At 41.7% G+C, this 25,413-nt stretch overlaps 1 protein-coding gene across 6 annotated transcripts in view; it reads right to left on the bottom strand.

Moving 5' to 3' along the window:
- DUSP22 (dual specificity phosphatase 22) overlaps window positions 1-4,848 on the bottom strand; it is a 44,003-nt gene extending 39,155 nt beyond the window's left edge. Inside the window, exon 1 of one of the 6 annotated variants that reach the window (XM_041475537.1) lies at window positions 4,449-4,848. In XM_041475537.1, coding sequence (XP_041331471.1) covers window positions 4,449-4,645 — 197 coding nt within the window. In that variant the 5' untranslated portion in view covers window positions 4,646-4,848. Of the gene's footprint in view, window positions 1-1,106; window positions 1,297-3,272; window positions 3,396-3,986; window positions 4,315-4,448 lie in introns of those variants that run through there. The other 5 variants (XM_041475538.1, XM_041475539.1, XM_041475542.1 and 2 more) reach the window with 5 other exon arrangements.
- Between the last annotated feature and the right edge of the window lie 20,565 nt (window positions 4,849-25,413).

Below are 25,413 nucleotides of genomic sequence, written 5' to 3' on the forward strand. Positions count from 1 at the left end.
TGGATTTCACTAATGAGATCACTCCAGTGAGCTCCCTCAACTTCAGTACAAAAAATTTTTAAAAAATTTAAAAGCTTTCTGGTATTTTAAAATAGCTGTCTGGTATTTCCTATCTGCAGCACAAATCTTCCATCACACCACTACTGCTGTAGACTATAGCATTTCAGACTCCAGGACATTATTTCTGCATCAAATGTGTATTCTCAAGAGAGAATAAAAGCCTCATTTCAATTCACAGTCGTTAAGCTTTGACATTAGAAATTAAAGATAGTGAGAAACACTGGGGGGTTGCAAAAATGAGGTTTCTTGTTAGCAAAGGAGGAAAAATCCAGAAGTCTGCATTTGTGCATCAGGAAGCAATGCTGTACAATAGACAGGTAATTAGGACACCGTGCAACCAAGGACAGATGTTATCCCTCTTGTACTAGTCATTCTAGAAGCAAGAAACATTACTATGGGTGAAAGCTGCCTGAAAAGAAGTGAATCTTCATGTCATGCTGACTAATACTTCAGCACTCAGCTATGGCTGGGAACTTTCAGCTGTGTCATCTCACACTGCCCTCAGTAACTGCAGCTCCGAGATGTGCAAAATGAAGGCTGATGGCAGCTAGGGGCGTGTGAGAGAGAAGGGGTGGGAGTCAGAAGAGTAGAAAAATAACATGGTTGTTTTTGTGAACTACTCAACCACTGCTATATGAATAAAAACAGTAGCCTCTTTATATGATCCGAAACATTGAGAAAATGACCACAGGCCAAGTAACCAATGTAGAAGAATGCACAACCAAAGGACAAGGACACCAACGTCTGCCCTAGTTTGCACCTGACATGAGAGCAGCTCACGTTCTCCACCTCGCACCAAGACCGAGCCCTGGGACAGACAGTAGTTGCTAATGCTTCTGTCAGTCCCCTCTGACAATACACCTCTCTGGAAAATGGCTTGAAGGACTACTTTGCTGCTGTTTCCTATATCAACAAATGCTTATAATAAAGCATCTAACTCCTTGCCTAACACTGCTTTTGGTTGTGTTAGTACTGATGGGCACTCCAGAGAAGTCCATGGGGCTTTCTCAGAGACGTCCAGGCACTGCAAAAAAAGACAAGCCTACCTTTGTCCAGTAGTACACGAGAGTGGCACACATCAGGGAGGGGGATTTGCTGCTGACATGAACTGGCACAACTTCTCTGACTTCCATAAAATGAGCTACCTCAGCTATAACTAGCCACACTGGTTTAAATTTCTTATTAATCCACTCCTACAACAGGGCTTATCTGCCGTTTTTGTAGAGATAATACTCGAATCTTCTGAAGAGTTTACATGAATAACTGTCAGTTAACTTTAACAGCACTAAACAACAAGTAAACCCCAGGAAGAGCTTTTCACCAAGATCCTGTTCACAGATAGTCAAATCTTGTCACCATCTCAGCCACTAGACTTCAGCTCCTGGAAAACATCTTTCTACATTTCAACCACAGACTTCAACTTGAACTTTGAATACAAGTCAAAGTTAGACATTAACCATGAACACAAATCAGACTGCTGAGACAATTTCCTAAGTCAGACCCCATTACTCATTCTGTAAAATATACATCTTAAAAATACAAGAAAAAAAAGTGAAGTACTGAAAATTAATACTAGCCAGGTCAATGCACATTCACAAGCTGATTCTCCTTCTCTGAACAGAATAAAAAAGGTATGCATGAACAAATGCTTTCCGTTTAATTTGGGAAATGTCAGAAGGCTTGGATGGGCTTTAGAAAAAAAAAAACTAGGCCAGGCTAATTTTACAGAGAAAATTAGCAAAGAAAGACAAACCCCACCTAAAAAGAATGCCAGGCCTCCAGCCCTTATCACTCTAATGGCCACACAAAGTCATGTGCAATTGCTATTTGCTAGGAAATACATCAGTATAATGGGACAGAAAGATAAAGAGGGGATCATGCCACTGAGAAAGGATCAACATCCAGAGGCTGCAGCAGTCCCTGGAGCTCTTTCTTACCACACCCATTCCAGGCCATCATTAATCCTCTTCCCTTGGCATCTGTACAAAGGGACTCCTTAAATGAAATAATCCATCATCAAATAAGCTGATTCTTTTTTCCTACCATCCGTATACAGCTCTACCACAAGAAAGACACTTCAGCTGGAAATGAAGGCAATTTGTATTGACTGACTACACTGAGACAAGCAAATACCACCTCCATCTGCACTGATGGCTCCATGCTTCCCCTTGCCCCTCTAGCTTCACTGACTCACAAGATCAAGAGGAAGAGATGATCCAGGGGCACATTCAGAAGGTGGCCAGTTCCAGACCAACATGTGGGACCCCTACAAATACAAACCCTAATGGCCAGTACCCAACATGACTGTAGCCTCCTTAAAGGAGCCAGCCCTTCCCAGACTGCTGAACAGCTCAACTTCTTGGATACAGCTAAAAGAAAGGGGAGAAAAATCCAAGTAGTGAAAGCACCAGGTGGTACATGTCAGGGCAACACTTAAAAGAATTAAAATGACAAAACTGGCCAGTCACAGATTGCCAATTCCTACCCACACAGTACCACAGTAAAATATAATGCAGCTTCAATGGGCTGAGAGTTCTCCTTTTAGTTTTACTTTTTTTTCTCCCCAGACTGCAGCTTAAGTGTCCCATATTGCGTCCCTCTAAATGTTCTGATAATTTCAAGCATTCCAAGAAAAATACTACAAATACACCAGAAGCCTAAAAGGACTTTCTCTAGCTGTATTTCTTCCTAACTGGCCATTTCAAGAAGGCTATTATCAGTGAATGGCTAATATCACAACATTATTCCCAGAGTTTGAAAGCAAAAACTGAGAAAAGGACCAAGGGAGGTTCTACCTCCTATGCACTAACTCGATTCCTCAGCAGCCAGATCTTTTCCCTGCCGAAGGTTTCTATTTCAGTGTCTCTACCCATAGGATGGAAAGGCTTCCCCTTCCAGGTGGCACACTAAGCACTCTGGATGTTCATCAATCTGACTTTCAGGGGCAAGGATGTCAGACTGGGACAAAATGTGAGAAGCTATTTCTAGCTGTTCTCCTCTGCTTTGTCAAAGGCCACGCACACAGCAAAGCTACTCCCAAAGCACTCAAAGCAGGATGTAAGACAGAGGAGATGACTCAACTTCTGTTCCTCATAGTAAGCTATATATAAAAGGCTAGTTACCACCACACTTTCAAACATGGGTTCTAAACAGAGGTGGAGATAGTGGCCCCTAGGTAACCGCCATGACATGCCAGGGGAATCGGTGCGTACAATAAGCCCCCTACTGCCAAAAGGCCAACACCCTTTGCAAAACAGATCCATCTTCCTTCCTCTTCCTCACTGCGATCTCCACTGGGGCCGGCCGCTTTCCTGTCCCACCGGCACCGGGCGGGCCCAGCCCCTCAGCGACAGCCCATGTCCAGCGCTGCCCCGCGCCTCGGGAGCGGAGCGAGCTTTGCCCAAGTGACACGATTCCGCGCCGCGCTCGCTGACAGCCCCACGCCCCGGCTCCTGCCGCGGGTCAGTGCCGGCTCTGCCCCACGGCAGCCCCCGGGGCTGGGGGGCACGGAGAGGGCACTGAAGCCCGGCGCCGGAGGCACGGCGGCCCTCGCCGATCGCCGGGAACTCGCTTCGCCCGGGAAGGGGAAGCCCAGGCACATCACCGAAACCAGGGCCCCCTCTCGCCCGCCCGCCCGCGCTGCGGCTGGGGAGGAGAGGGCGGCGCGCCCCGAGGGAGCGGCGCGGCCGCGGTCTCCGTCCCTCCGCCCTCTCCCCGAGGCAGGGGACCCCCAAAACCGAAGGGAAAAGCCCTCTTGCCCTGGCCTTTGTTCCTGGAGCGGGTGCCCGCGGCGCAGGGGCGAGACAAAGGCGGGGGCGCCGCGGCAGCCCGCCCGCCCCGAGGCGGGCAGGGACAGCCACCCCCGGTCCGCTGCGCTGGCCCGCGCACATGCACTCGCTCACGGCGACAACGACGAGCGGGGTTACCTTGTTCATCCCATTCCCCATGGCTTAAGCGACCCGCACGCCAGCACCGCGGGAGAAGCCGTCGGCCGCTGCTGCCAGCGGCGGGTCGGCGTTCATGGGATAGTGCTTGCCGAGGGGGGACTGGGGACGGGCTAATTGCAAATTAAAGGCGGCCTCTGTTCGCCGCTGTCGGGCAGGGCGAGGCGCATCCCTCTCGCCCTGGCCGCGGCCGTCGCCCTGCTGGATGCCGGGCGGCTGGGGGCGGGTTTCCGCTCCGCCGCCCCCGGGAGCGGCGAGAGCCGCGGGGCCGCGCTGCCGGGAACCACCTCCCGCCGCCGCCACCGCCCCGCGCGCGGTGCGGCCCCCATGCGGCCCCCGCGGGCCGCCCTGGGGCTTGTAGTCCGCGCCGCCGCCTCGCGCCGCCGCCGCCCGCCCCAAGGAACTACGCGTCCCAGCGACCCCCGCGCCGCAGACCTGCCCCACCTGCCGCGCCCGGCGGCGCCCGGCGGGCGTTCCGGGGAGGATGAATAAGCGCCGGCCGCGGCGGCAGAGGGGTGGCGGCTCTGGCTCTTGTGGGTCGCTCCTCGGCATGGACCGCCCGCCGCCAGTGCGCCCAAGGAGGGTAGGGCTGCGGCATGCGGTGGGGGAGCGGGCAGGTGCTGCCCGCCCGGCTCTGCCATCCCGAACCCGTTTGGTTTCGGCTGTGAAAGGATTCTGGCAGGAGGCACCAGGCCTTGTGCACCGGGGGCTGCTGCCACAGCTGCCCGCTCCCAGCCCGCCCCGCTCCGCTGTGCCGCTCCCACCCGTGAAGCTGAGCCTCGCCCGGCCGCCTGTGCCCTGTCAGGGCACCTGCGGTGCCTCCTGCTCTGTCATCCCAACCGCGCTGCGGGCAAGCTGGGATCGCAGGTAGACAAAGGACATTCGTGTCCTTTACTCAAACAGATGGACACACAGAAGAGAATAAATTATTTGAAGTAAACATTGCAAGATCAAAATGACTGAGATGGGAAGACACCTCTGAAGGCTGCCTGGTCCAACCATTTTCCTCAAGCAGCGAAAGATGCTTTTTGCTGAGCCGTGGCAGGCGTGGCTTCAAAGCTGTGCTCACTACTTCCACCCTCATTCTTTGCTCCACAGTTAAGTGTGAGATGACAGTCACATCCCTCTACCGATGGGGATGTGATTTTTCGAGGTGTGGTGGTGGAATCTGGTGGTTAGTGAAGGAAATTTTATCCCAAGAGTTAATTTGATAGGGGATATGCAGGGTTCAAATATGCAGGGACAGGATGCTACTGCCTAAGGTCTCTCCCAATAACCGGTGCAGTAACACTACCTTAGTGGCTGAAATGTAAGACAAAGGAGGATGCTGCTATGATCAGATTCCCTGTGCATTTATATCTGTGTCAGTGGTAGATGTCTGTAAAAGGTGAAGATGTCACTTTCCTACCTTGGTAGGACTGGACAGGTCAGGGGCATCTGCAGTCCAGCACAGTCCAGTGAAAGGGTGAAAGATGGAGAATATGGTAAAGCAAATGGGCAGCAAGGGCAGGTATGAAATAATGGATTGATGAACTCTGTGAAGGACAGATTAGTGACAGGGGACTCTTACCTAGTGTCAGTGGTTGCCAGTACAAGCAAACTCCAAGGGAACAATTTCACAACCTCCAGTTGCAATCAAACATGCTACCCTTGACAGCACCTCTGTTCCCTTTTCCTCAGGCAACCCATGACACCTGTCCGACCCAAGACCCAACTAATTCCGAGAATGAGCCCTGTAGAAAGCTGAAGAATCATAAACTCACTCCCTGTGAGGTCAGACCACTGCACACAGGGACAGGGATCAGGGCCAGCCTGATCAAGAGCTGATGCTGTTCCCACAGAAGCCAATGGCACACCTGAAAGCCAACAGAAGTTGAGTTTGAGTACATTAAAAAATTGAAAACCATTCCTGAACTTCTCCCTCCCTGAGGCTTGACAGAGTTTGGGGGCTGTATCATGTCATCATCAGCCTCAAAAACATCAGAGCAGTCTGTCTGTAAAGCCAGGAAGACTAGCCATCAGATTTAATGAGCTGCCCCTTCTCCCTTCCCCCTCCCTACTGCTGAAAAGCACAGCAGTGATCTTTATCTCAGATATCGACTTTAATATTTCATTGGCAAAGCTCTCCAGGATGTAATTTACTTCATTCTCATGCCACAAAAATATGAATGGGGTCCAAACAGTATGAATCACAGCTTACCATAATAACTGCTGAACACTTTGTATCCCCAAAGTGAAAGTTGTCAGAGACTCAGGCAAGAAGGATAAAAAGTAAAAATATCCATAATAACTGCAGGGATCTGTGTTGTGCTAAGAGGTCCAGGATAACTGGGAGGCATTGTGGTCAATTTGCTGGAAGCCTGGGTTTGTCAGTTTACTTCCCCATAACTCCGTTCCTTTATCTGAAAAACATGAATAACAATATCTCTGACATTTTTTCAAAGAGCCCTGGAAAAGTACTGTGCATGGGGAGTTAATATGAAATTATTATATTAGGCAATACAGATGCAAGTAATACAAGTATATCTAACTTAGTATCTGACATTTTTCTGAATAGGAAGTGTTAAACATCCTCATTCTTCTGACTGGGAAGGGTGATCCTCTGTTTTAATTTCAAGTTTTGTGACTCTCTTCAGGATGCCTACTTCAGCCTGCACTGTTTTCCCATATTCAACTTTTATTGCATGCATGCAGTGTTTTACAGTGAAAGAACAAAAATTAGAGTGGAAGCATATAACATACCAAAATTAAATAGCAGTGAGAGGAAATCCACTTCTCTCTTAAAATTTACCCCTGTGTATAGTATATCCTTTGCCTCTCCACAGATCTACAGGGGGAATCCTGATACTGTTGCCAGACCTGCCTCTCTTACCCAGTTATTCCAAAAAGCGATTGTTTTAGTTCTTCAGCCAATTGTTTAATAAAATACCGCATAATGCATTTATGGGGACAGGTCTTCAGTAAATGTAAATCCTCATAAAGTGTTTATTCATTGTCATTTCTCAAGATTCATTGTTACTTCTCTTATTCCTTGTGCTTAGTATCTGCATGGTTTTTAATATTTTGAAAGTTCATTTTAAAAAGCAAGCTATTCTGAGACGACTGGACTGAATAAATGAACTCAGAAAAAAGCAAAAAGCTCTGGCTGAATCTCATAGTCTTCAGTCAGTATCCCTGAAAAGAGATCGCTTTAGCATAGCCTGTAATCCTACAAATCCAGGGATTTTCCTACTTCTTTGTGATATGAGGATCATAAAGAGAGTAATCCCCACTTCTTGACTTCACACACAAATGTTTCTGGCAATGACAAGTCTTCAACAGCAGTGGCCATCTTCTAGGCAATTGCCTGAAAACTAACAACCAACCAAATTGATAATGAAACTGAACCTTCTTAAAAATTCAACAAAACTTCTGCTTTGACAGTATGTTGAGCTTACTATGTTAAAAACAAGTAAGTAAATACTATCGACTTCTTATCGTCTGATCTCACTTTCTCTAAACCCTAAGGTCACATGCAGCCATAGGCAGAAGGCATGTCAGCTATCCATGATCTGTCAGGAACTGATAAGACCTGGGCTGGGTTCCTGGGAAGCAGCGTCACAACTTCGTTCTCAGAGGTGGCAAGAAGGGAGATAAAAAGGATGGCTGGTCAGAAATAGCCAGTGAGATGGTTTTCCTCTGAAACAGAGCAATTTTACAGAAAGGAACTGTTTCATCAGAAATAAATAACAAAACTTTAACATTCATAAATAGCACTGGGTTTGTTTTCTAACTGTGCTGAGAGGGAGATCAATGGTAGGGAAAGACCTTGGAGGACGCATGCCCTTTCTTTTAATATTTCTACTTGGTAATAAATATTGCCAAAGCATTTCAAAACCTGTTTTCTCTGGATAGAAGAGATAACACCTTGATTTGCTGCCATGTGGCCTCAGGCCAAAGTTCATTAATCGTTTGATAATTTCACTGTCTTAAGGCAAAATTTGCCTTTTACTATATCTCTGTGAATCTGCAATAGCTGCATCAAAATCAATGATTTTGCAGCAAGCTTTACGTCCTGAAAATGAGGGCAATTACCACGGTGGTTTACTTCAGTGAAAATCAGCTTTCAGGAAGCTGCTCTTAACAGGCAGAGTAGCTGGAAGACTGTGCTTGTATTCCTCTTGCTTCCCCTTTCCATTAATGGGTAATATCAGCAACTTGTAGAGTATACCAGGATGTGAGGGCTGAGCCAGCAGATGAGGCCAAGGTGGCACAAAGAAGGACTTTGCAGAAGGCATGGCTTAAAAAAAAAATAAAAAAAAAAGGGAACCAACAATTCAGACAGAAGGAACAATGCCGGAGAGTGGCTGCGAAAAGCATGTAGGATAATTTAGATGTAGGTTAGCTGCCATGGTAACCATGTACCAAATTACTCCACTTCTATGTCTCTAAACCTGCCAGCAGCTAATTTTGTTTGAGTGTACTTCAGGCTTCAAAGCAAATTAAACCACCTTAAAAGTCATGAGGGATTGCAAATGACATGCAGATACTGGGACTGCTGTGGGATGCTTGGTTTAAACATTTAGAAAATAGAGATAGAAAAAATAATAGCCCTTGAAAATTCTGATTTCAGTAAGTGGCTAAAAAATACGTAATTTCTTTAACAGTCATAGTGGGCAGTTTTAACCCTGCATTTGTACTGCTTTGCCTTGACCTGATACTTTTACCTGAAATGTGCTTATAAGAAAGAAAGTGGTCTTTGCAGCAGCTCTGTTGATTTTTCACTGCAGGAAACTGCCATGTTATAAAAAGAAAAAGACATTTTCTTTTACTCCAGGATTCTTTGTAAAATCTTAGATCCCTAAGGAATAGAAACAAGGCTATCAAAGAGCATGCTGCAAGGCACATGCATATTATTAGTTACTAAGAATAGTCCATTGCTGAGTGTGAGTGAAAATATCCAAGTACATTCCCTTGATAAGTTAAGCATGTGTTCCTCTTTCTGGGCACACGTCAAAGTGTCCTCAAATGGAAAAATAATGTTATAATAGCCTAACCTCTACTTCCAGGCCATGTACATGTGATCCTAGAGAAACACAACAGAGCCTTCACAACACCTCTATGGAGGAGGCCCACAGACCATGAGAGCCATTGGACTCCTCTTGTAGGGTCCATGGAAACTCTTCAGAGCAGAAAGAGGTCCGTTTTTGTGATCTTCCCACTGAAACTTGGTGAACATCATTGAGATGTTCAGCCATTAGTTGAGAGGCATGAGGGCTTGACTCCCCCAAAATCAGCAGGAATCTTTGAATCAAGTGCAACAAAAAGCTGTGGTCAAGTCCAGGAGATAATTCCCTGTCCCTCCATCTTCACATGATACTCTGTATAGTGTGGTATTCAGTAATCAGGGCCTGTCTCCAGGCAAAATGCTGGACAGAGGTCTTTATTTTGAAGGCATTTTCCCAATAGCTTCTCCTTAATATGATTTGTCTTAAGATCTGTGTTTGAAAAATTGAAAACGGTCTCAATTCTGTTTTCTTGGCCAAAATTTGAAATAATAGCCCTTAAATACCACATATGAAAAACTAATACAAACAGTTATGTGACCACATTCTCCAAGAACATTCAGTTACCCTGTGGGAGGCCTTTGCGCTGTTGCTTTTGTGGCTCACTCTTGATACAAGAGTATTGTCATGGAGCATTAAGTATTTGATTTTTCTTGCAGAGTTTTCACTTGATTTCATTATTTTAGCCTGTTGAAGTTACCTGTGTCAGCAGAGTTGCTCCAAAGTTGCTTCCAAGCTACATGGTTACCTAAAAATTCTGGCTCCAATGCATCTGTGATTCAGCATGTTCAGGACAGTTCATTGTGCTGTCTGGGAGTGGTCTGGGAGCAAGAGATGAGTGGGAAGCAGAGCACAGAGCGTGTTTACAGCCAAGAAACCTGCCTCTTGGAGTGTGTAGGTGTAAACACTTAAGATGTTCTCAGGTTAAGCAGCAAACTCAGTGCCCCTTTCCTTCCTGCCTTCTGCAAGTTAAAGTTAAAACCTGTTTTCTCTCTAAGTAGATGGCTACCTGAGACACCCTGGATCAGTGTGATTGCAACTACCCTCAGCAATGGTTAAATACCTTTGTGGATGTGAATCACATCAAGCTCAGGAAGCAGTAGCAATGCCAGGACTTCAAATTCTGCTGTTGGAAAATCCGTGTTCTTCTAGCATCATCCCCTTCTGAGCACTGTGGCTCCTGAGGAAAGTATCCACTGCTGACAGACCATCCCACTGATGTGACCCAGTTAAGTACAGATGGACACCTGATGCTGATATGTAAACCTGTGCTCCACTGCACATGGTGTAAATTCAGGATCATTAAGCAAAAGATATTTTCAGATATTATAATATCCAATATGCCTTGTCTGGCATTACAGGCACAGTCATCAGTAAAGCTGTCACAGAAGCATTACTAGTCTGGGATGGCTACTGTTTGCTTTCAGGTTGGCAGTTCACTGGTCTTCTTTCAACCAATGCCTCCTTCCGAGGGAGAAACTACTGGAACTGCTGATACTCTCTTCTCTGCTTACACTCTGCTCTCTAAGCCAATGTCTGTCTCTTTTTGCATCTACTGGACCCCTTGCAGTTGCAGGAGATATTGGTACATCTGTCTCTAAACTCTTCAGGTGTTACTGTGGTGTTTAATTGTGGTATTTTGGACTGTCAGTCAACCCTGTGCTACAGCACCAGAACACCCAGTCATCTTCTAAACTGGCAAAGGTTAATTTAGGGTCTCCTTGTAGTCTCTTCTGAGGGTTTTTTGTTTGTTCTGATACTTTGGTCCTTTATCTGGAACTTGAGACATTGGTTCTCATGTTGTGTACCTCTATGGTTTCACTTTCCTTTGTGACTCCAGGTTAGATCTAGTATCTCAAACTGTTCATTTGACATAAGGGTATAAGAGCAGCTGTTCTAGGCCGTAGCAAAGATCCTTACAGCTCCATCTTCTCTCAGCAGTGGCAAGTAGTGGATAACTATGAGAAACAGGGTGAGTACAGAAGGTTCCTTCCTCTTTTATATCTTCCAGTTTCTGGCAACCAGCAGGTCAAGTTTGTGAGCCAAGGGCACACCCAGTCCCTGGACTGAATGTTAAGCTGGTGTTTTTGTGGTGACATTTACAGTGACTGCAATAACTCTTTCTTGAGTGACAGCTGCTTATTCAGAAGCAGTTATTTGGGCTGCATTTATTAGGGCTGTATTTTTCTCATATGCACTCTTTTGTATTTATCAGCATTGTATTTTTGTGCCATTTTACTACCCAGTCAGTTGATAATGTGAGATCCCTCTGTTACTTCCTCAGGCAGATTTTGGTTTTGACTGTTGGAAATAGCTTTGTATCATTAGCCACTTTGGCTATCCACCATCTTTTTCCAGCCCATTTGTGGATGTGTTGGACAATGCAGGACCTGTCCTGATCTCCTGTACTTGCCTTTTTGAAAATTCCATTAACTGATGATCAGTAGCTCCCTCCTTTGTTTTCCATCCTCTAACCCATTACTAAGTCACAAAAGGATCTTCCTTCAAATGAAGGCTTTTTAATGAGCCTTCTGAGGTTTAGGGAATCCTCTGAAAAAATTTCTGAAAAATGCTATTATGCAAATGCTGGGGGGAATTGGAGTGCTGGAAAGCAAGGAGATGTATTTGCCTTTGAGACCAGAAAGGTTTTAGTCTTCTTATGTTTAAACTTCCCCTTAACCTGAGAAAATGGTGTAGTCTTCCAGAGCACTACTTGTGAAAAAGCAGCATATTTCTACTGAAATCCATCTGGCAATGCTGATAACGTGGGCTGAATGTTCCGCTTATTAGTAGAGTTACGAAGTTGGTTTTTTTTAATTTACTAATTTCTTTGAACCCAGTTTTGTAAGCAAGAATACTTTTGTCTCTTCATAGTGAACAATTGCATTCTGTTCAGAAGGAGTCAAACCCACTGGGTTTGCAATGCTTAATGCAATACTCAAACTCCAGTTAGACTTGGGTGAGGTTAATGCAAGTTTATACTGAAGTCCATGAAGGCACAGTCAGGGTTTGCATTTTTACTGCCTAGCAGGAACAGCTTATGCTGCCAGTGAAGTCAGAGTAGCTTAGTCACTGATTTCAGTAGGAAAAGGAACAGCATTTGTCATACAAGATACCCTTGACCTATCTTTTTGTAAATAATGAAAGAAGATGTTTCAGGAAATTTCACAGTGTCTTTTTCATTTGATTATTATTCCACCTGCTTTGATGGTAACTTTATTTGTCATCTGTCAGAAAATGAAACTCAGTTTATACTCTTAATATCTGAATAGAGCTATAATGCATGTACATGGGCTTGTATTTAGGAGTGGTGCCAACACTGAGTAATTTTAATATATCATATGGTTGATAATATCTGAACAAATATTCTACAATAAGTCACTATAGAAATGAAGGTAGGTTTCCTGTGTGGCTTACAATATTATACTAAAATACAAAAGAAACCTGAATGGGTTTCAGTTATGAAATAATAGATACTGAGCCATTTTCAGGTTTGCTCCATATTGCCAAAGTATTTCAACAGGTGTGTTTCACAAAGTTTGTGAAACGAAAGCTTACCTCAAAGTAAATCAACATTAGGAAGCAAAACCAGTGCTGAGTGATAGTGCTTAAAAACTGAGAAACAAGAGTGGTTTTAAACAGCAACTGAAAAGATGCTTTGATGTTTTTTTAAAGCACTCCCCTATAGTCTAAAATAATTTTAGAGTTTTCTATGATTATGTATAAGACACTGCATCTTATATCAGGGTAGTTCTGTAGTTTGGATTATGCCCATCAAACATTAACTTTTTTATTGTAATATCAGCATGTCAGCAGTTTTTGAAGATTAAGAAAACATGCTTATGAACCTAACTGCTAAAACCCACTATTTTTTATCCAGAGCATGTGTATAAATGGGGGAAAAGAGCAATAAACCTAAAAGCCTTGTTAACTTCACTTGACCAGCAGTTATACTTGTGGTTTGTAGAAGCAGGCAAACTCCTTTACAGTGAAGGAAAGGGTAGGCCAAATATTGTTTGCTGAATTCAAGTGGCATCTGAAGGTGATGACAGCTGAGAAAGTACCATTCCCTCGCACCGTGAGCTGAACACCTCCCATTGCGCAGAACGACAGGTGGCCTCCCTCTGAAACACAAGGCTCAGCAGGAGCACAGGCAGGAGTATTTGGGTCAAAGACTGCTAGCAGAGGCAGAGGTGGATAACGTGACCTGAGGAGAAATTAAGAAAATCTTAACAATTCTGTCTGATTTTACATAAGTCCCTAAAACCTTTAATTCATTTGAATTCACTGAAGGCAAATGGCTTCATGCCTTTAAGTGTACAGAAACCTTGTGACAGCAGGGCTTGCATTGTGTAGCTCTCTGACATGACTTAGGAAGATAAGATATGAACAATGGGGAGTTATTAACATGAATAATTTTCCATGCAAATTGGAAACACTGCAGAACAATAGGATGGCTCTGGCTTAATGGCATCAGGTTTTCTGCAGAGTTGAGTATAAAATATCACAGTAGGAAAAGAATAATGGAGTCAAAAGCTGCTAGAATAAAACTGCTTTGAAAAATTAGCTCAGGCAGGTGGACCACAAGATCCCTTTTCTTGGAAGTGTTTCCAGAGATTTGGTGCCCAGAAAATATGCCTGGAAAGCCAGAGCTAAAGAAAAACTACAGCTTTTCCAAACCTGAAGAAGTTTACAAATACAATGCATGAATCTAAACATGAATCTTTACCAGATTCACCTTCATTCCACACCTTGGGTTCAGCAGGATTATGACAGATGCATTTGCATCTATATTAATCAAATATGTTGCATCCTTCAATATAGGAAACAGAGAAGCAACATGAGAAAGACGAGCAAGTTAACTTTTCTCCATGTCTCTTTGTGTGCTGTATTGAGGAGACAGGATGTAGGAAGGTGGAGGGCTAGTGGAAGATGAAAGCTACATGTTCTTTGGGGTAGGTAATTGCTGGTCTGATTTTCCCGAGACTGTATCTCTGTTACATGTGACACAGGTCTCAGCTGAGCAGCAGAGCTGATGCTAGTCTGGGTGGTGATATCTTATACTGTTGAAACACCAGTCCCAAGAAGTTCAAGGGAGAAATGGTTCTCACAAAAGATAACAGCTGTTCCACTCCCTGCCTGTTCTGTCTTCTCCTTGCTGAAGCCTCCTCCACTTACACTCACCTGACACCCGTGGGAGTGATCTGACAGAAGTGTTTCCATTTGACATTTTGGTGAACAGTCTATGGAGCAGCAGGATGCTCTCTGAAACAAGCAGACCTCTTTTGATTTATTTATTCCAACAGTGGGGATAATTTTAGAGCACAAATGACAGGAAATAATTTTTTGTGCAGTTCATCAGGAAATAGAACAGGGCAAAGCACCAACTATTGAGGAGCATGAGCTATGACATGCTGCCCATGCTGCATATTCAGTGCCTCTTTGCCTGTAAAAGGAATTCAAAATATAACGTTCATAAAAAGGGTTGATTTTGCTGAGTCAAATCAAACTACTGTATGACTGTGGTTTCAAAAACTGCCAATGTAGTTTATGTTCTATTGGAAACCAAAAGGTGACAATCAGCCAGTTCTAGTCCATCAAGTGCAACACTGACTGAAATCAGCAGAGCTGTATCACTTGCCCCTAAGTCTGAAAGGTTTCCAACAAATTGCTGACATAGAAGAGATAACTCAACCATTTCTAGAACTAGGGAAGGAGAGAGGGAGAGATGGAAGGAATTATACCCTTAGAACAAGATTGCTGTATGTCTGTGTTTGGGAAGTCTACGCTGCTGCTGCCTTTGTGAGCCTTTCTGTGGTTACAGGCAGGATTTCAGTCTCTGTGCACCTTCTGGTGCACTTGGCAGTCTGGCACCTTCAATGAATACTTGATTATCTACTGAAAGTCTTGATGCTAATTCTTAAAATTAAGAAGCTGTTTTCCTCTGCCCATGTGAAATGAGAAAGTGTAAATTTGTTTGCATGTCAATTTCTGTTGCAGTAATGAATCATCACTCAATACAACAGCTTTTGTGTTTTGTGTACAGGTTTTCTGCTTATGTGGAAGAAAGATTACCCTGTTTCTGCAGTCTGATAGCATAAATTCAGCCAGATCTCTAAAGTTTGTGATGACTTCTTTCCGTCTTGAAACTTTTCTCCAGACTATTGTATTATGTCCCTTAATATATTCTATGCAAACTCACCACTTTCAAAGTGGCCAAAATAAAATGTGACACAAAGGGAGTGCTCCTGTATACATTGAGTCAAGGTGAACAAAAGTCCTTGCTTCAAAAGCCTTTTTCATGCAGAACTGAATCAAATATCACCTCCTTTAGTTGGTCACCTAGCTGCACAGAGATAAAATCAGGGGAAAACCCCTTCTTCAGCACAAGTGATGATGACAGCTGTTCCTACAGAAGGTGGAATTCTTCCACGGTGACTTCAGAACAGTGTCAGATTTAAAGTGGCCTTTGGCTCTTCTTGGCTTTAGACACAGATCTCTTTTTAGTGAGCCTTCAGTGACCCTCTTGTGATGTTAGTTTGGTGGCTGACCAGCGAGAAGATTGCTATTTCAGCAAAAATGCAGGAGAAACTGTGACAGCTGCGTGGGCAGCAGCAAAATTGGAAGCATTACACTTCTTGGAAATGAAAGACAGGAGGCTTTGAAGCTACTTCAAGATTAAGAAACAGAAGAAAACTATTCAGTTTCTGAGACCAGGTACCAGCATTTACTGCATCCAAACATCAGCTGGACTGCAGTCTCACCTCACAACTACACTCACAGGCACATTGGCAGTGAAGCCTAGATGCGCAACCTTGTGAGGAGCTAATGTACACTCCAGCAGGTAATCTAAACTTAGACAAGGTGCATGTCCCTCCCTAGGACCTGAAATTTTACTCAGCAGTTGAATAAACATTGAGGATGCTGTTCAGCTGTAGGCCTGCTACATGCTTTGCTTGCTTGTTGTGTGCCTATGACATTCAAGCTACTGTTTCATTATTTTGTGGCCCCCTGAGACACTCTTTTGATAATACAGTAGTTCTGCCTTGCCTTGGGTGTCACAGTGCCTGTGGCATGGAGGTGAGAAAATTGAGCTGATCTAGCACCTATACAAGTACATGGCCTTACTAGTTGTGCAGTATGACTCTCAGTCTCAAATATTATTACATATGCATTTTTTCCATCACAGTTAATATTCTGAGTAGTTTCAATTGTCATCTATGGGTAGAATTTTCAAAACCGCAAAGTGTCAGCCTAACTCTGCTTTCAACAAAATCGACAGTATTTTTATTGACCTTGAGTTTGGGTGATGGCTGTGCGCTATAAAACATTTCATCTTGTATTGGGCCAAAAAGAACCTCCAAAAGAAGACCTACTCTTGAAAGCATTTGGCTAATTAAATCTTTCTTTTTAATTCTGTCTCTGCTTCCCCAGAATTTTTTAAACACTGGGAAAAGTATCTGACCGTGAACATATCAGACAAATGAGGACAGGTCAACCATTGAAAGCAATAACATCTGCAAAATCACATAAGAATTAACTGTGTGTCTATCAATGAAAATAAATTTTAAGTTTTCTTATTCCTAGTGCTCATAGGAGTCTTTTAGAAAGGTCTCAACTCTTTCTATGCCATACTTTAAGGGCTTATACAAAATTGCTTTTGACCTGTCATTTCTGAAACCTCACTCACTGACAACTTCTGGCACTTTGTCCTAATGCTAAAATCATCCTTTTAAAATTAAGGATTGTACCATTCTCCAACATCCTACACAGTCTTCTAGAGTTTCACCCCTGGTCATAGGGAGGGTAGTTAAGCACTCAAACAGGTGCCTAGAGGGATTGTGTGCAGCCAAAATCCAACTGGGCAAGGCCTGAGCAACCTGATCTGTCTCTGACATGCTCCGTTTTGGGCAGGAGCTTGGACTACGTGACCTCCAGAGATCCCTTCCAACTTCAATTAAGTCTTGGACTCAATGATTCTGCTTCTTTTTCCCATGTACCACCCACTGCTATGGGAGATCTCACACAAAAATGCAGCTATTGCAGCTCTCCCCTGCTAGCCTTGGCCTTTCACAATTGTTTTTTCCCTAATAAATACCCCGCTTCAGTATTTTCTCGTGGTGTCTAGCCATCAGTTTAAAGACAACACAGACAGATCTTCAAGCCTTTCTTACAAAATCCTCAAGTTCAGTCTCAATTTTAGGTACCATCTTTTTCTTGTCCAGCTTTTTAAGACTACATATTCAAGCTGTATCTAAACATTGCCATTTCTTTTTACATCAAATCTCCTACATTCATCCCTCCCTTACAGTAATGAGGGACCTAAGATAGGGTTCCAGAGATGTGAGCTTTCTATTAGTATTTCATCTACTTCTGTATATAATTTTGTGGAGGTTATTTTGGTTGGAGGTTATTTTTCTGCACTTTTTGGTGACTCACTTGAAATATTCTACAGTTTCACAGATTTTTTTCTGCTTTCTATTTGTTTTTTTCTTTTATTAAAAGACTTAATCTTTTAATTGTCTTAATCAGACAATTTTTTTAAAAGGCAATTTCTAAAAATTAAAATTAAGATTAATACCGTGGTCTTAGCTCTCCTTCTAGTTCTCATGTCATATCTTTACTAGTGGATGACAGGAAGGGTGGTTGCAAAGAGAGTGAATTTAAGATTCATAACACTTGGTGTTATTTCCTGCATTTCAGTAAGTCCACAGTGCAGAGATTCACATGAATTAGCAGTACTTCAGTTGGAATACATGAAGACTTTGAGACATCTAATTTACGTTTTGAAAGCAGAGTTCTTTATTTAAACCTGCCTTTGTTATCTATTCACCTATTGAAGTCTAAAGGATAAACATAACCGAAAGCTAAAAGCTGCACCTCAGAAAAATAGGGATAATGCTGTTTTCACCCTTTTAACCTTCTTCTGGGTATGACAATTTTAACATCTTTCTAGCGAGGAATATATTTTATTATATGTTTCCAAGGCATGACTGGATATTCACTCTTTTGAATTAGTGGAGAGATTTTGACAGAAATTTAAAAAAAAAAAAAAAAGCCAAAAAAAAAATAAATAAACCAAACAACAAAACACCCCCAACTGGTTGTACTGCTTCAGCTTTTAAAGGATAGCCTTTTAAGAAATGCATCTTTTCTTACGCTGCTGCCTGTCAGAAGATATTCCACTTTCTAAGAAAATCAGTGAGAGTAATTTCTGTGATTTCATCTTGGTCCTGTAAGTTAGGCTAGGAAATGCAGCTGAAACTAAAATCTTCCATACAGTTTCTGTTTTCTGAGAGTATTTTTGAATATCAGGTGACATATGTGGGTGGGGGAACTTCAAGATTAGGTTTAATCAAATCTCAGCTTTTGCAGGAACTTCCCAAAGCCTTTCTCACCCTTTTCTCCTGACTGAAACATTTTGATAGTTTTGGGTGCATTCCAATTAGAACCTAAAATATTTTATTTTGGTTTGCTGTCTTGCGATGTTCCAAGTACTCCCAAGTTTCATTTCACCATTCAGATCTATCCTTCTATTGTGAAGCTAGACCTAAAATGTTACCTCTGTGTCTGAGATACAGACCACATTCAAAAAGATCTGGTGATTTCCAGAAGACTTTTAGTCTGAATAAGGAAGAAAAAAATGGATCTTCCACCACAGGCAATGAAGACAAAATTAACAGGATTGAAGAAAACTGAACCTGTAGAGAAAGCAGCTTCCTGATGTCATTTTAGAGAGAAAAGATGAAAGGTAGCTTCCCTATGTTTCTGTGTAAAATATCACTCATTCAGTAGTGGTCAGCAGAAGAACCTTCTAATACAAGAGTGTGGGTTCATAAAGTGAGAGTTGAAGAGTGAACAAATAATCCAGAACAAAGTAAATGCTTTTAACCATCTTTCTCGCGTGATAAAAAATGTTAATAAAAGAAAAAGGCAAATGTAAAGTTAGAGCTGGAACTTGTGATCAGAAAGAAGATACTTGGGAAAAGAAATTTATTTCACACAAAAAAGGCCCAGCAAGAAAAACTGTTAAAATGAGTCCTTACAGTTATTTCTTGTGTAATATGATGGGTCTCTTTTCTGGTTGCGAACAACTTGAGGATGTCATGGAACATGTAAATCATAACAGAAGCCTTCAGTTTCTTTCCAGTGATAACTGGTTAAATACACTGTGATTTTCCTCCTTGTTTTAGCTTGTCTTCCATTGTTCATGCCTTTTCTTTGGCTTTCTCCTTCTCACTTCACAAGTATTAATTTTTTATCTGCTTTCCTCATTTAACACCTTGTCTTGCCATAGTGATCCTTTCCTATTCCAGCTCCTGGTCTTTTTTGCAGACAAGCTGTTCTTGTCTGCCTGTTTCTCCTCCCAACACAAATAACCTTGATTATATTCTATTCTTAATTCTGCTACTTCTAGAGATTATTCACTCTCATTTCTGTTGGAATAATATTGACTAGGAAGCAGATAAATACAATTTTTATCAATAAGGCAAAATGCCTAAAATTTACATACTCATTGCCAATATTCACATACAGGACATTGACAAAAATGTCAGCAGCATATTTTTTTTCTCTTCTAAATCAGTGCAATGTAAACAAAACTTTTCCTGTTGATTTTAAAAATGTATTTTTTCTGGACTCTATCAATTATTTCTAGTTGTAACTTTCCACCAGCTGTGTTATTTTTGGGGGTTTTTTTTGCTATGTACCACCATTACTTTGGGTTTGTTTTGATCAGTTTACATTGCATTATTGAGGTTTTCATGCTGGGTGGGGTTTTTTTTCCCAAACAATCTACGCAGTTTTTCTTCCTTACCACATTTTCATTTCTTTCAACTAATTCATCCTCCACTACCAGTGTTCTCCCTTAACTAACTCCTGCTATTTCTTGCACTCTTGATACTTGAAACATGGAAGAGCTCTTTCTTTTAGAATTATTTTGTAACATGGTCTCTACTTAGCAAATGCACCTAACTGATTATTTTGGATACCCCAGGTATGTTGCACATGGCACCTGTAAGCACACTGTCTAGAGCTGGCTTTTTTAATTACATCTCAGGCCTCCACCAGTTCAGTTCCTGGAAATTGAGTTCAACTAAACTGTTTTCATCATAGTCTCTAGTGGCTTCTTAACTGCATCTTACAGTTCTAGCGCTGCAGGCTTTCAGTTCTTGGTCTGCTGGTGGCTCTTGGCACAACTACATCATTTCTGAAAATTTCACACTCATTGGCTTCAGGGTCTCCATTCTCTCCATTCTCTCCTTGTTCTCCTCCACCCTCTACAACAGCGCCCAAAGCTCTTTGGAGGCATCTTCATTCCACCCCAGCACTGCAAGGAGGATGGGTTGTTCTATCAAATCCTGGGTTTAGTTCCCTTCTCCTGCCCCTTATGTCTGAATAATCACTCCCCTGGTCCACTTAACAACTTCATACTCATCACTTACAGATCCACATTTCCACTCTAGGCATGAATCATTTCAGCCAGGCTAACAACTCAGCCTGTCCTTCCCAACAGCTCACTCTGGCTGTGTAATCATCAGTGGAAGCTTTATATGGTTAATTGTTCTCCCCCTGTAATTGCTTTTCCTGGCTTTGGCAACACAGTCTTGCACCACCCAAGTGTTTCAGCAAAGGTAAATTTTCTACAATAAGATTTTTATTCCATCTCATTTTTTGAGACACCTCTTATCCTTGCTTTTTTAAATCATGTGAAATTTAACCCAAACAGTTTTCTGTTTGTAGGACCCATCACAGTCTATACCCTGATCTAGTGACTGCATGTTTCCTATTGAAATGCTGAGTATGAGAGGTCCTTTCAAATACCTTGTTACACCTGTCCCATTTTGAGATCTACACCTATGCTTTTTTCCTTTATCTTGCTGATGTGTGCCTTCATGTGTCCCTGTAAAATGCTCCATTACAACAAATGTGAGTCCCAATTATGCTAACAGTGAAATAATTTAAGTTTCATCTTCCTTACCAGACTATGTTCCATTGTTATGTTTTTGGGTTACTCTTCGATTATAAGCTCCAAGAGGAGAGAACCACCTTGACAGCAAAGGGGTTTATGGTACCTGAGTAAAAATTTTAATTTTAATAGAAATATTTGCAAATTAATAATGTCTTGTCCTTGTATTATTGTATGGTACTGTGCAGAGTTCCTAAATACTATAATCCTTCTGTAAATTGCACATTTTCCAAATAAAATTTACTTCTAAAGTACTCTAGGCACATTGCAAATAACTGTGTATCAAGTTATTTAGTATAATCTTATTTACTTACTAGAGCAGAGGCATCCCATATTTCACCACAGTCAAGTAAAATGACTCCATATAACATGTATTCTCAGTCTGGAAACCCTGGGAATCAATAAGCAATTAATAAATACAGTACAAATGAAGAGCTCTGATGAGCTCCCTAACACTTATACCTGAGCAGATTTATTTTAGAATACCTTTTTTTTTTTTCTAAATCAGTATCCAATGCATTGCAGGATAATGTCTATATATGCCACTATTGGAATGTGATATGAGTGCCAAGTGAAGTGACTATGCTGTTGCATGAGCAGAAAAATAAAAGCTTTTTGCTTTTATTATATTTTATATTTATATTTTGCTTTTATTATGTTATATTTCTGCATATAAGGATCTATTTAAACAGTGAAGATTCTTGATCTATATATGAAATTTTAGAACAGTGTAATTGGAAAGAACTGCTACAGAGGAATATCCTAAAATTGCCAGAAAATAAAAATGTGAATTGGCAACTAAAGAACATTTATAAATACACCATGTAACCACTTTACTATACAGAAGCATATGTAAAAAATTTAGGAAAAGGTGGCAGTGATAGAAATAGCTTAAGGAAATAGAAATTCTGCATATTATGAAAGCTTCTTAAGAAGTAGAAGTAATTTGACTTTTAAATTTTTCCGAATTTAATGAGTTTGGTTTCATTAAATGCTGTATGGCATGATATATCTAATGTAACACTACACTCTGCTGAGGGACATACCTGATTTAAGGAGGTGCCAAGGTAAGGAAAATAAAAGAAACCTGTGCTTTTCACCTTTCAGGGAAGTTCTTACAGGATCCAACATTGATGAATGTTTTTATCAACATTTGATTATTTCTTAATACATCTTCTGCCGTCATCTACCTTACAGTTTTTGTAAGATGGGAAAAAACAGCATTGTGATTTCTCTAGTCCTTCATCTATTGTAAGTTCAAACCACTAACATTTCCATTATCATTCAGCTAGAAAATTATATTTTGCTGTAAAGATCCTGTGAAAGAAATAGACAAACTTTCTTTCGTTTGGATAGGTTGAAAATTACTTCTTTTTCTGAGTTGTTCTCACAGAACAAACTGTTTACATGAAGGCAAACTTTTATATAAATTTTCACCCTAAACACAGCATAGGATAATGTCCACAGTTAACTTGATCCAGTGGTCTGCAGTCACAAGCGGGCCTGGAAATTAATATGGAAAGAATGGATTTGATTTCTAGATGTATTCACAAGCAGCTGAGCTACAGAGCCAGGTTCCTGTCACACTGTACCTGCCTGTGTATTGACACACGTACAGATACAGATATCTTCCCTGCATAATGTGCCACCAGTCTGTAACCTGTTCTAGTACATTAAATTCCTACATCCCTTCTAGTAAACCTAAGCTTTATTTTTTAATTCTGCAAATATCAGAGGCCTCCTCTCCTCTTCTTTCATCTGATGAAATCTCAACGTGTTCACTCAGCTTTTCCCCACTGCTTTGTGAGGTAAAAGTTCCCATCACTTTCTGCAACCTGCTTTCACCAACTTTCCAAACTTATTTCCAAGGAGTGAGACCAAGATGGCCAGCTTGTTTCACCATGGTACAACTAGTAGGCTTAGGACTCAAGTCTCCAGGGCTTCCAAGTTCAGTCACATCTACTGGTGTGCTCTGAAGATTGTCTACAGAGATGCTTTAGTTTCTCTGAAGCAATTCTTAGGTCCTTTACACCCCTCTCACCTCTTGTCCAGCTGCCTGGGACTCCCCCAGTTGTGGCTGAATGTGGATTTCCCCCTAAATGGGGAAGTTCCCCAGAAAAGACAGGACTCACAGAGAAATAAATGCAAGTCTCCAGATGTAATGAGCATCAAAAAGATTCCCCAAGGGACTAACAGAGGGGACAATTATTTTCTTCCCATGAACTACCTCCTCTCTGAATCTTGTGCTCACCCTTCAGAAAGAAGGAAAAAAAAAAAACAACACAAAAAGCAAAGACTGAAAAATAAGTACGAGAATCTTGATAGCCTAGCAGAGGATGCACAGTCAGGAGTGGAAGCAGGGATAAAGAGGATCATGCATGCAGATATGGCATTTCTGCCTAATACTGGTTTTGAGAAAATGGCCTGGACCCCTGGGAGCTCAACCTCAATAAAGGCTGAACACAACCTGAGTACCACATTCTGCTCTATCACACTTGAGAAGCAGAGAAGAGAGATGAAACTCTCAGAAAAGCTGGAACAGGGACAGTTGGCCCATGTAACAACCTTCATATCCAGCCCAAGATATTTCTGGAGGAAGTTAACTCAGAACAAGCGGGCAGGATAGGTCAGTCCAACTGACCTTGGAAGGGGTCAGACTGTGTCTGCAGGTCCATTTTTGTTGTTAATGATTCTCCTTTTGTGAAAATACTGCCCTGTTGCTTGTCTGATTACAACACATGAATCCAGTCCTACTTCTGAAGAATCAACAGGAGTTTGATATCTGTGGGATCGTGAAAACTGAGACCCATGCTGCACCAGACATTGTCCTATGGCATTTAGTTTAACCTCACTGAATTATGGATGAGGGCAGAAGAAAATCTCTTCATTTGGTGTAATTTTTTTCTCTAATATCACTTCCCCTTTTGTTCCACTTTACACTGTGTTCTGTCCTCACAATTCACACACTTTCTATTCTCCATATTCTTCTTCTTTCATTTTGGTTTAATGATTCAGTCGCATCTTCTTTGGGGTCAAGAACAGCTTCACATGGTAGATGTGTGAAACGTGGGGGCATTTACAGGAACTTGGAAGCATTTCTATAAACGTTCCTATCAAAAAAGGAACATTTTAAAACAGAATTTGGGGTAGGGGTTTTGGGGTTTTTTTCAGATGAAGTAGTTTCACAGAGTGTCTTCAGTGGTTTCCCTTTGTAGAAAGAAAGAAACTAAAAATAATCATTATTAAAGCTTAATGGTAAGATCTGAACAGTTTCAGAACGAGCTTTAATTACCTCAGTGCTTTTTGTGTCTGATAGTGACATCTTTTGTTTACACTGAAGTAGTGCAACCAATATTCTTTACTCTGCATTCTTGCTTTGAAGAGTAAACTTTGAAGCTGCAGTTCAGTGGATGTACATTACACAGTATTAATTCTTTCACCCATAATTCCAGTTTTGCCTTTTCTGTTGTGTCAGTGATGAAATGAAGATTCAGACAAATACTGAAATTAATAATTTATATATCCTGTATCTGAATCAGATCCTGAAGCTTCCAGCTTGACATCCCACTTCATTTCTTGTCTCTACACTGCATCTTAAGAAGAAAAATTTCCACTAGATTCTTATGCCACAGATACTAATCCATGCTATTACTTTCTCCCCCTATTTTAAGAAGGCATGACTGAGAAAGAGCCAAAGGGAGAAAAAAAAAATCTGTATTAATAGTTTCCTGTGGGTGTCTGTCAATATATCCTGTCACAGTCTAAATCAGGGACTGACTTTTACATGAAGAATACAAAAATTAAAGAAATTAGAAATTAAGAACATGAATCTCAATAACCCAATTTTAATATTCTCTTCTTTTGCATGTACTGATATTTTAATGGTAACTTCATTATCGAAGAAAAAATGAATTTTAATCAATCATGAAACCAAAAATCCTAGAAGGTAAAAATGCTGGTCAGAGTAAAACAGTTATTTTGCTATTTTACACTAAGAAACATTTTTCTTTTTATAAAAGATAGCAAAGCAGTACAATGAGTATCAGTTAGAGACTGAACATTACCCACACCAGGCTTGCCTGGAGATATTTGGGTCCATATTATGCCCTCCTTTTCTTCAGATTGGCGAAATAAGCAGTGAACAAAAAATATAATGGAATATTTAGACCCATGGCAAAGAAATATGACTCTTCTACTAAGCAGTGCAGCAAGATCAATGTGCAGGTGTTCATGTCAAACCTTTTCAACTGCAATATGTTTGTAATTCTTCTCCTGGAGTCTTGCTCCATTGTGGATTTGAACACACCAAAAAAACTTCACCTCTGGGGTGAAAAAACACCCCAGATCCAGATGGCGATCATGCCACATGGCCATGCCTTGGTTTACCTCAGCGAAA

Source organism: Pyrgilauda ruficollis, unplaced genomic scaffold (assembly GCF_017590135.1).
Source record: "Pyrgilauda ruficollis isolate IOZ18807 unplaced genomic scaffold, ASM1759013v1 scaffold35, whole genome shotgun sequence".
In the NCBI taxonomy this organism is placed as follows: Eukaryota; Metazoa; Chordata; class Aves; order Passeriformes; family Passeridae; genus Pyrgilauda; species Pyrgilauda ruficollis.